At 37.7% G+C, this 11,562-nt stretch overlaps 1 protein-coding gene across 1 annotated transcript; it reads left to right on the top strand.

The window, feature by feature from the left end:
* Window positions 1–7,743: 7,743 nt before the first annotated feature.
* LOC127125790 (heavy metal-associated isoprenylated plant protein 5) lies at window positions 7,744–10,024 on the top strand. Its single transcript, XM_051054611.1, has 4 exons — window positions 7,744–8,296; window positions 8,395–8,633; window positions 8,856–8,943; window positions 9,173–10,024. Exons 1-4 carry the CDS (start codon window positions 8,170–8,172, stop codon window positions 9,724–9,726), a joined length of 1,008 nt encoding a protein of 335 aa, XP_050910568.1. The 5' UTR covers window positions 7,744–8,169; the 3' UTR covers window positions 9,727–10,024.
* Window positions 10,025–11,562: the final 1,538 nt, after the last annotated feature.

The following is an 11,562-nucleotide window of genomic DNA, read 5'->3' on the forward strand; positions in this document are numbered from 1 at the left end:
GAGGTGGTATTGCTGTTGATCCTTCTAAGATAGAAGCGGTATCTAAGTGGGAAGCTCCGAAGTCAGTTTCTGAGATAAGGAGTTTTCTTGGACTTGCAGGTTATTATAGGAAATTCATTGAGGGATTTTCTAAGTTGGCGTTACCATTAACGATGTTGACTAGAAAGGGGCAAGCGTTTGTTTGGGACTCAAAATGTGAAGAAGGTTTCCAAGAGTTAAAGAGAAGGTTAACTACTGCTCCTATTCTGATATTACCAAGTCCGTCGGAACCATTTGAGGTTTACTGTGATGCTTCATTGTTGGGTTTGGGTGGTGTTTTGATGCAGAATAAGCAGGTTGTAGCTTATGCTTCGAGACAACTGAAGGTTCATGAGAGGAACTATCCGACACACGATTTAGAGTTGGCAGTTGTGGTATTTGTTCTGAAGTTATGGAGGCATTACTTGTACGGGTCAAGATTTGAGGTTTTCAGTGACCATAAAAGTTTAAAGTATTTGTTTGATCAGAAAGAGCTGAATATGAGACAGAGGAGATGGTTAGAGTTTCTGAAGGATTATGACTTTGGTTTGAATTACCATCCGGGTAAAGCAAACGTAGTGGCTGATGCATTGAGTCGGAAATCATTGCATATGTCTATGTTAATGGTTAAGGAATTGGATTTAATTGAGCAGTTTAGAGACTTGAGTTTGGTGTGTGAGAGTACTCACAATAGTGTTAAATTGGGAATGTTGAAGTTAACGAGTGGTATTCTGGATGAGATTAGAGAGGGTCAGAAATCCGATGTGCTTTTGGTTGATAAGTTGACTCTAGTGAATCAAGGTCAAGGTGGTGAATTCAGAGTTGATGAGAATGGTGTTTTGAAATTTGGTAATCGGGTGTGTATTCCGGATGTTACCGAACTTAAGAAGAGTATTCTTGAGGAAGGACATCGTAGTGGCCTGAGTATTCATCCTGGGGCTACGAAGATGTATCATGATTTGAAAAAGTTATTTTGGTGGCCGGGAATGAAAAGAGAAATTGCGAGTTTTGTTTATTCTTGTTTGACTTGTCAGAAGTCAAAGATTGAGCATCAGAAGCCGTCTGGGCTAATGCAACCGTTGGCTATTCCAGAGTGGAAGTGGGATAGTATCAGTATGGATTTTGTTTCTGGTTTACCGAGGACAATTAAGAATTTTGAAGTTATTTGGGTGATTGTTGACAGATTGACAAAATCGGCTCATTTCATTCCGATCAGAATGGATTATCCGTTAGAGAGATTAGCTGAGTTGTATATTGAGAAAATTGTAAGTTTGCATGGTATTCCGTCGAGTATTGTTTCGGACAGAGATCCTAGATTTACATCGGAGTTCTGGGAAGGTTTGCAGAGGGCTTTGGGAACTAAGCTGAGATTGAGTTCTGCATATCATCCGCAGACTGATGGTCAGACTGAGAGGACGATTCAGTCACTGGAGGATCTTTTGAGGGCTTGTGTTTTGGAAAAGGGAGGTGCTTGGGATTGTTATTTACCTTTGATTGAGTTTACCTACAACAATAGTTTTCATTCGAGCATTGGTATGGCACCGTTTGAAGCTTTGTATGGTAGGAGATGTCGGACACCTTTATGTTGGTATGAGTCCGGTGAGAGTGCTGTGGTTGGACCGGAGATTGTTCAACAAACTACGGAAAAGATTAAGATGATTCAGAAGAAGATGAGGATTGCTCAGAGTCGTCAGAAGAGTTATCACGACAAGAGGAGGAAGTCACTTGAGTTTCAAGAGGGAGATCATGTGTTTCTTCGTGTTACTCCGATAACTGGGGTTGGTCGAGCTTTGAAGTCGAAGAAGTTGACACCTCGATTTATTGGTCCTTATCAGATTTTGGAGAGGATAGGGGAGGTAGCCTATCGTATCGCTTTACCGCCGTCACTTGCGAATTTGCATGAGGTTTTTCATGTGTCTCAGTTGAGGAGGTACATTCCTGATCCGTCGCATGTGGTCCAAGTAGATGATGTACAGGTGAGAGATAACCTGACTGTTGAAACATCACCTATGAGGATCGAGGATCGAGAGTTGAAGCAGTTGCGGGGTAAAGAGATTGCTTTGGTAAAGGTAGCTTGGGGAGGACGAGGTGAAGTGTTCCGGTACGTTTTTTTTTTTTAAATTTTAATTATTTTTTTAAACTTTTTTTTTGCAGTGGTTCGAAGACGAGGTGCAGATGGTAGGATTCCAGTCCGCACATTAGACCGGGGTGCATCTTCATCTGCAGCTGAGCCGATTGGATATCCAGGAGGGCCGTACGATACGTCTCTTTTGGTGAAGTACGAGCATCATGTTGCTCGACATTTATGGTTCAGTGAGGTAAGTAAACGGGCTATATTTGAAAATGAATAATAGTTGAATATTTTATATTTTGTTTTCTAATATGTGTTTTAATTGTTTTTAGGAAAGAGGTCCAAAGAAAGAGTTGAAGGTTGCTGGACATGGACTGAAGTTGACTTCTAGGGTTCCATTGGCTCTTCCACCACAGATGGAGAGTTGGGTATCTAGATCCAGTTTATCTTCATTGCAGAGAACCAGTCTGAACAAGATAGACACAATTCTTGTCTCTGCATTTGTGGAAGGATGGCATCTAGAGACATCTTCATTTCACATGTCGTTTGGTGAAATGAGCATTACTTTAGATGATGTCTCATGTCTACTTCACTTGCCCATCAGGGGTATCTTCTGGAGTCCTCAGGATGTGACTGAAGAGGTAGCTGTTGAACTTGCTGTTGACTACCTAGGAGTGCCACAGGGTCAAACACACTCACATGTTCGTAGCTGCAGGGGGTCGTATTACAAGTTGGAGTGGTTATACGATTTATTCGTACAACATAGAGCTGCTTCCAGTTGGGCATATGCGACCAGAGCATATCTATTGATGTTGGTGGATTCCACCATATTTGCTGATAAGACCTTTACACTTGTAGAGGCACGATACCTGTAACACCCCGATAAAATATGATAATTATTTAATTTAAGTTTAATAGTATATTATGATGATAATATGAATGAGAGGGTATTATTTTTCAAAATAAAAGATAAACCCTTCATATATATTATTATTAGTATATTTATTAATTTAATTAAATAATTGGAATATTATTGGAATAATAAAGTTGGAATTGGAACGATTTTTGGAATCGGTAAAGAGTCCCATTTAGTAAAAAGGTTTTTACACGTGAAAACAGAGAAGCGACTAAAAAGTGGAAAAAGGGCAAAAAGGAAGAGCAAGAGAAAAAGGGTTGAAGAAGGGAAAAGCTTGAAGTTAAAGGATTTGCCGGATTAACTCAGGTAAGGGGGGTTTATCATCGTTTAATGGGCATTATGGGTTAACATGTAATGGGTAGTAATAAGCCATTGAATTGACTCTAATCAGGATGATGAATGCTGCAAATTGTGAACTTATGGATGAATGAGATATGGGTTTATAATTGAAGAAAATTCGTAGGAATTAGATGTAATAAGGTTAGAAATTGTGAAATTGAATGGGTATGATCTGTGTTAGATAATATGAACGAATGCTATGTAAAAATTGGACTGTGGGAGGTTGGATTTGAGAAATCTCGTAGCAGAGAAAAACCCATAGCAGATATGGAATTTTGGTTTCTGGTCATACACGTATGACACTAGGCCATACGCGTATGAGATGGCCTGGAGGGGAGGAGACTGGTGCTGATACGTGCCATACGCGTGTACTTACGCGTAGCCTGTGAGTGGTACGCGTATGGGGTGAGGCCATACGCGTATGAATGAAGAAGATGATGTTCTAACGTAGTTTTGTCTCTGTTGGTACGCGTATGGGAGAAGTGGTACGCGTATCATACGCGTATGAGACAGGCCATACGCGTATGGGCTTGGCTAGGAAATGTGCCATACGCGTATGGGCATGAGGCATACGTGTATGGGCAGAAGTTTGATTTTTCTGAGCTGTTGTTGTGCAGTTTTGGTCGTTTCAGCTGAGTGATGTAATTTAGCTGATGTATGATATAGTAGGGATCATTTCCCGTTGTTTTGAGCAGTATAGGTATTAGTAGAGTGTGCTAATACTGTGATTTATTATTTGGCATGACATGATATGATTCTGTGATAAATATGCTGATGATGTATGATGGTATGCATAATGCTGTGAATATATCTATTATGTATGCAATTGTGGATGGACTGTTTATGGCTTAGAGTGTGAGCATATGTTCATTGTGGATTGTTGTTGATGTTTGCATGCTAGGTGATTTAGCGTGCATAGCATAGCCTTTATGGTGGTAGCTAATTCCCATGGTGAGGAATTAGTGAGTGAGTCACTAGGTCTCAAATGAGTGGGACTAGTGAGCTTGGTAGCCGTATCTGGATTTGATCGGTGAGGTTGAACTATGTGTTCACGAATAGTCGGTACCGCATGCATGGAGTCTCATTTCATAATGTATGTATGGCGTATAATATGAATGGATGTATTCCAATATTATACGTGTGTTTTGTGTTTGTGTTGAGTATGATTATGAGTTGATGTTGCCGTTGCTGAATGTGTGATATGAGTAGGGTGATGAATGTGTTAATTTACTTAGCATTACATGATATTTTATAATGCTTATTATATCGATTGAGGAACTCACCCTTACAACTATGTTTCAGGTAACGAGCAGTGATTGAGTAGAAGCTAGTGCTTGGAGTCTAGTGTAGTTCCTTAGTGGGTCATGCTCTGGTATATGTAACATCGGGACGGGATGTTTTACTTTGTTTTCATTTTTGGTTGTTGAACAATTTTACATGTAATGTGTTACATGGTTTGCATGTTGTTAGATTTCTATCCGCTGCGAATTGTGCAATGTTTTATTTTGATTAATAAATGAGCATGACAAGTGATTTTGGTGAATGGTGTCAAGTGTCAAGTGTGACACCCTGAAATTGCATATCTACTCTGATTCATATTTTGTTGTTTTAATTAATTATTGGGGTATTTTAGATGGGTGTTACAATACCTCCTCCTGTTTACGGACTTGGATAGATGTTCAGGATATAGTTGGGGAGCAGCTGCACTAGTTACCCTCTACAGATATCTTGGAGATGCATCCATGTACAGTTGCAAACAGCTCAGTGGATATCCTACTCTCCTACAGGTATATAATTTAATTTTGTTTATTAAGTGTTGGATTCATTTTATAAAATATGTTAACTTAATTTATTTTATTTATTATGTTTGTATTTTGTAACAGTGCTGGATTCACGAATACTTTCCCTTTCTTCTTCACTCCTCCTTTGGTTTTTAGTTTCTCAGGTGGTGGATACAATGGAGTCATTGTTGGATATGCTAGTTCACATACCCTACTCTTTAATGCCCTTTTCCCAATAACATCTAATGACCTAAATCGTCTCCACAATTCATCCATTGCAGAAGTCATATCCACCTCTGATCTATCATCTTCACCTACCTCTAACTCAACTTCCATAGTTAGTTTCCTCCAATGAACATGAACAACATCAATGGGTATCGGTATACCACCTAGTGTGTATCTGGCTAACTCACAATCACAAGGTAACCCATAAGATGTTCTAAGAGTACAACCGTGGTAAAAGTGACTTAAAAAATATAAATAAAACTATAGGTGCTAGGATTCGAACTCATGACCATACGCTACTTTTCACCACGGTTGGAAGTTTCAACCATGGTAAAAAATGGCTTAAAGTAAATAAAAAATATAACTATAGGTTATAGGATTCAAACTCATGACCATGTGCTACTTTTCACCACGGTTGGAAGTTCCAACCATGGCAAAAAGTGGCTTAAAAATAAATAAATAAAACAAAACTATAGGTTCTAGGATTCGAACTCATGACCAGGCGCCACTTTTCACCATGGTTGGATGTTTTAATCGTGGTGAAAAATGACTTCAAATGAAAATAAAAGGAAAGCACCTAAATAAATAGATTCTACCATAGTGGATACTTTAAGCCAGGTGAAATGGCGTTACGAAAGGTACTTTTTATAGTATTGAGGATTGCAAAATTTTCCAAAATGCCAAACTCCTCTTATTTATAAGCAAGAACGGTTAGATGACCCATATCAGCTAAGGAGAGGAGTTACGAGATCAACGACTAAATTCTTCCTCGGGAATACATGAAAACTCGAGTGCACTATAAGTTGTGTTATGCCCTTACTTGTCGCATTAGCATGTGAGTGCATTATCCTTTTTAGGAATATTTTGAATGATGTCAAAACTATGACACTTAGTATTTGTGTACATTGGACCTTTCTTTCTATGTCTAGATGTGCATTTTCATCTTAGGACACTTAAAATCAGGTTAGAAGCATTTTTACAAGTCAAAATTATGGTTTTATTTGGAAAAAAAGGTTATAGGTCGACAGATCCATGTTGTGGATCGACACATACTAAAGGCATTTTAAAATGAAAGTTGTTGCCTGCTATGTGACGATACACAAGGCTCTTAGGTCGACATATAACACAGGTGGATCGACACATAGCACGGGTGGGTCGACACCAGCTAAAAGTTGTTTGATATCGAGGTTTATGTCTCGTTCTCATCGAACGTTTTTCATTCACTTCTAAAAGACACTCAACCAATCAAACTCTTTTTCTCGCCGCCATGCGATCCTCAAAAACCTTTTCACAAACGAAAGATATTTTGCCTCGAGACCATGCAAAAACAATGCTTTATCCACAATCTTGTGAGTTGAGATAAGTGACATTTTTTTTCGTGAATGTTGATATGTAGAAATCCATTCAATGTGATGCAAACGCCCGTTCATCGCCTATTTTAGGTAAAATAAATGTTTTCCATCAATTGATACAAAATAGCTTTCGCTAAAATCGAACAACAAACAAAACATTTTCTATCCAGAACTACATATGTCTTGAGTTCTCCATCGCATCCAGAGATATGTATGAGCAACACCCGCAATCTTGTTAGGCACATTAATGACTCAAATAAAAAAATTAACATAAGATAACATTCAATCGCAAGTTTAACTAAAAGGTTTCCGTTGAGTATAACGGATATGAGGGGTGCTAATACATTCCACTTGCGTAATCGACTCCGAATCCAAATATGGTTGCGACAACCATGTTCTTTCCAAAGATTTTTTTCCGATATTTTGCTATTGTTTAATTGGAATAAATAATGTTCGGTGGCGACTCTGTTCGAACATTTTTCGGGAGTGTGCGATTGCGCTTCGCGAATGATCGTATTTTTCGAGGTACGACACATACCAAATCAAACGAACAAATCCGAACAAACTCAAACTAAAGCAAGCATAATTAGACAAATTCAAACCAACGGAGCAACCAAACAAAATCAGACCAAAAGAATCTAAATTACAATGGAGAGAGACAAACAAAGTGTATACAAGACCAATCCTAAAACCAATTGTCAGAGAATAAATGACTTTAAAAAATAACTTTATTTGTATGCATAAATATATATATATATATATATATATATATATATATATATATATATATATATATATATATATTGTACAAATTTAGAAATCTATTAATGCAAGTACTATTTTTTTTATTTAAATAGTGAATATAAAGAAAGATGTAGGGAGTATAATAAGTATTTAGATGGATGTGACAATGTTTATCACTATTACTTATTAAAGATTAATCTGGTTGAGGGTTGTTTTGACAGAAAAATACTAGGAAAGGAGTAGTGGCCAAATTGATGAGAATGTAGTGGCCAAATTGCATTCCGTTTCTCTTGGGTAAACCCAAAGGAGGTCTCTAAGTCTCACACCTTTTACTCCCGCAGTTTTCAAATTCTCCGTCAACCAACGGATACTATTTCCTCTTTCCATTACGCGTGCTCAAAGGTCATTCACCTTATGCAATTACCACGAAAACCCAAGGGTAACATAGTCCATCCACTCAAAAATTAAGAAACGGTTATCTCCCAAAACCCAGCAATAATAGTTTTCATCACCTTCCAAAAATAACCTCTCAAACACAAACCCTCTTTCTATACATAGATAGCAATCGCATATTCTCCCATATCATGTTGCAATAATCCACCTCATTGACTGTGACCCACCCTCACTAACTTGACTCTTCACCTATTCTTCTTCTATATATATCTTCCTTCCGTTTCTTCCTTCACACTTATTTTACATTCCTCTCTTCAATTTCAAACCAAAATGGGTCAGAAAGATAAAGATGAGGTCGAAAAGAAAAACGACACTCTTCCTGCTGTCGTTTTGAAACTCGATTTACATTGTGAAGGATGTGTCAAGAAGATAAAACGCGCTCTTCTCCGTTTCGACGGTACCTATTCAATCATTCACTATTAAATTCATGTTTTCCAGGTTTTTTTTACTTTTCGATCTGATTGAAAATTGATGATGCTGCTGATGATGATGCAGGTGTGGAAGATGTTAAGGCCGATACCGCCGGTAACAAACTGACGGTTATCGGAAAAGTCGATCCTACCAAGGTTCGTGATAAACTGGCAGAGAAAATTAAGAAGAACGTTGAGCTTGTTTTCTCTCCGCCTAAAAAAGACGCCGCCGTCGATAAACCACTGCCGGGGAAGAACAAGCCCGATGAGGAGGAGAAGAAGAAACCCGAGGAGAAGAAGGTTGAGGAAAAACCGCCCAAACAGGTTAGAAATTTCGTTGCCGTTTTCAATACGTCGCACAGTGACGAAACGGAAACAAATTTCATCGCGATTGATTCATAATTGACTTTGTTTTTCTTCTTTTTCGAAGTTGATTGAGTTAATTTAGCGGTGACTTGTTCCAACACGTTTTTTTTAAAGTTGAATTTCGCTTGAATTGCTTCAATCTCACTAACGGTTTTACTTTTCAATTTGATTTTTTTTCAGTCGGTTCAAAACACGGTCGTTTTGAAGATTAGATTACACTGTGACTCTTGTATTCAAAAAATTGAAAAGATTATCCTCAAAATCAAAGGTTAGCCACCTAGCCATTACCTATTTTGACCTACATTTTTAGTTTACTAATATATTTATTTTAATTTTAATTATCAATCAAATAATAACTCACATCCACACTAGTATATAAAAAAATCACGAATAAATAAATAATAATGATTCTATCATTGATCATGAAAAACACACACGAAACACACCATCTTGGATAACAGTTATGGTTGATTAATTAAATAAAATTGTGGTTGCAGGAGTTGAATCAGTGAACATTGATGGAGGAAAAGACTTGGTGACGATAAAAGGAACTATAGATGCTAAGGAAATTGTACCATATCTAACAGAGAAGCTGAAACGTGATGTGGAAGTGATTCAACCGAAGAAAGAAGAGGATAATAAGAAGAATAAAGAGAAAGATGGAGGAAAAGAGAAAAAAGAAGAAGATGGTGGTGAGAAGAAAGAGGGTGGAAAAGCAAAGGTTGAGGTTAATAAAATGGAGCATTACGGTCACGGGCAGCAACCTCCAATGTATTGGTACGACGGATATGAACCGGGTCAGAGTAGTAGTAATAGGATGGAGGTTCAACAGGGGCACAATTATAATTATGCGAATCAAGGAGGGTATAATTACAATTACAATTACATGAACCAGAATCATCATCAACAAGGGTATGATTATAGTTATGGGAATCAAGGTCAAGGAGGGTATACGGTAGAGCCTCAACAACCTCCATTCTATTTGCATCCAAATCATCCTCCTCCACAAATGTTTAGCGATGAAAACCCAAATGCTTGTTCCATGATGTGAGTATTTTTGTTTTGGTGTATACACGCGCAAATTGTAAATAACATAAACTAGAACTAGTTGTAGTAGATTATTTTAATTAGTTTTTTGGATAATATTTTTTATAGTTTATTAGAAAAATATTGTGCTATTGGCGCATGGTTAGTGACGTAGAAGGCGTTACGGCCTGCTGGATGGAGGGTCTGGTTTCATATTGTTAGGAAAAAGACAAAAATTGGGTAGCTGTTATTTTGTTTGTTTGCTTCTGGTTTATGCCGTAGTATTATAAAAATCATCAGTATATAAATCATTTTTGGAGCTACATTTGGATCATACGCTGTTTCTAGTAAACTTGGAACTAATTAGTCATATTTTATTCCAAAAATATTACAATTCTTAACTCTTAAAAATTTATCAACCGCCATGACCTGAATGATGTGCACAATTATAATTATATAAGTTATAGTCCTCTTTGTCCCTACTAATGTGATGATAACTTCATTTTTGACGGTTATACAAAAACACTACTATGCATCATCACAATTGTTTGTGTATTCATTTTTCACTATTTTGTCGAATTGATATTCTTTAAGCTACAAGAATGAAGATGTACTGCGTAGAAATTAAAATTGTTCGGTGAATGATGGATGTTAATTGAAATGTTGAGTTTGAATTTTTGGTACGGTAGAGAAGGGTTGACCTATGAAATTAACACTCTTAGGCCAAGTCAATATGAGACTAAAGTGAAATGAATGAGATTTGAATTCGAATTACCGGTTGTACTAGTCAAAAAATACATGTGTGCATGGTATCCCTACAAGGGCAGAGAATAGATTTATAATAATATAGGGTGGTAATGGCTTGTACACGACGACGAGAAACAATGTATGATGGTGTTATGATGTTTATAGTTATTTGAGAGACCAACTCACGCGAGGTGAAAGACTATGTATACAAGCGTGTTGCTTTAGGTATTATGTATAAAGTTATCAGATGTCCCTTTCTTCTTTTAGGTATTATGTATAAGTTATCGGATGTGAAAGACTATGTATACAAGTGTGTTGCTTTAGGATCATCGCCCACTCAGTCAGTTTTGGATCGTTGAACCCCTATTTTCTACGGTAGCATGGATCAGCTATTAACTCCGACTTCTCTCTAATCAAGAAATGACTTTTCCCACATTTTCTCTTGATTTGGCGAGAGGAGGGTACTTGGGGCGAGGTGTTACCTCCTGAAGGCATATATGATTGTCACCTCTCTTGGGGGTTGCCAAGCTCCAGCCGTTAGTTAGGGCCTTTATAGAAAAAATATTACACATTTCCTTAAGCACAAGAGAATTTTATAAAGGGAGAAGTTCTCTTTAGATCATAAAGCATTTGAGTATCCTGAAGCCCTAAGTTTTTAAGTTTCTTGATAAAATGTGTGACGAGCCAAACCAGCTAGGCTTTTGGTTCTCAGGTTAAGTTATATTGAGCATAGCTAATGAGGCTATAAGTTCTTAAGGCAGGTCATAAAACCTATCAGGAGGAACTTCTGCCAAGCCCTCACATAAGACTTAAACTAAGTCTCTCAGACTAGACTTCAGTCGCGTCACTTGGATAAGATTTATACGTTTAGTCTCGCCTAAGAAAACTCAAAGTCTCTCTGGAGAGGAGCTTAAATAGCCTTGGAAATATCAGGCCTTCTGGAAAAGTTATGTAGAGCATGGACAATGGAACTACAAGTCCCTCAGGCGAGGCGTTGGACCTCTCGGGCGAGACTTCTATTAAGCCCCCAGACAAGACTTAAACTAAGTCTCTTAGGCTAGACTCAATTGTTCCTCTTGGGAGAGATTTATATGTTAGGTCCATCCCGAAGAAT

Source organism: Lathyrus oleraceus, chromosome 3 (assembly GCF_024323335.1).
Source record: "Lathyrus oleraceus cultivar Zhongwan6 chromosome 3, CAAS_Psat_ZW6_1.0, whole genome shotgun sequence".
In the NCBI taxonomy this organism is placed as follows: Eukaryota; Viridiplantae; Streptophyta; class Magnoliopsida; order Fabales; family Fabaceae; genus Lathyrus; species Lathyrus oleraceus.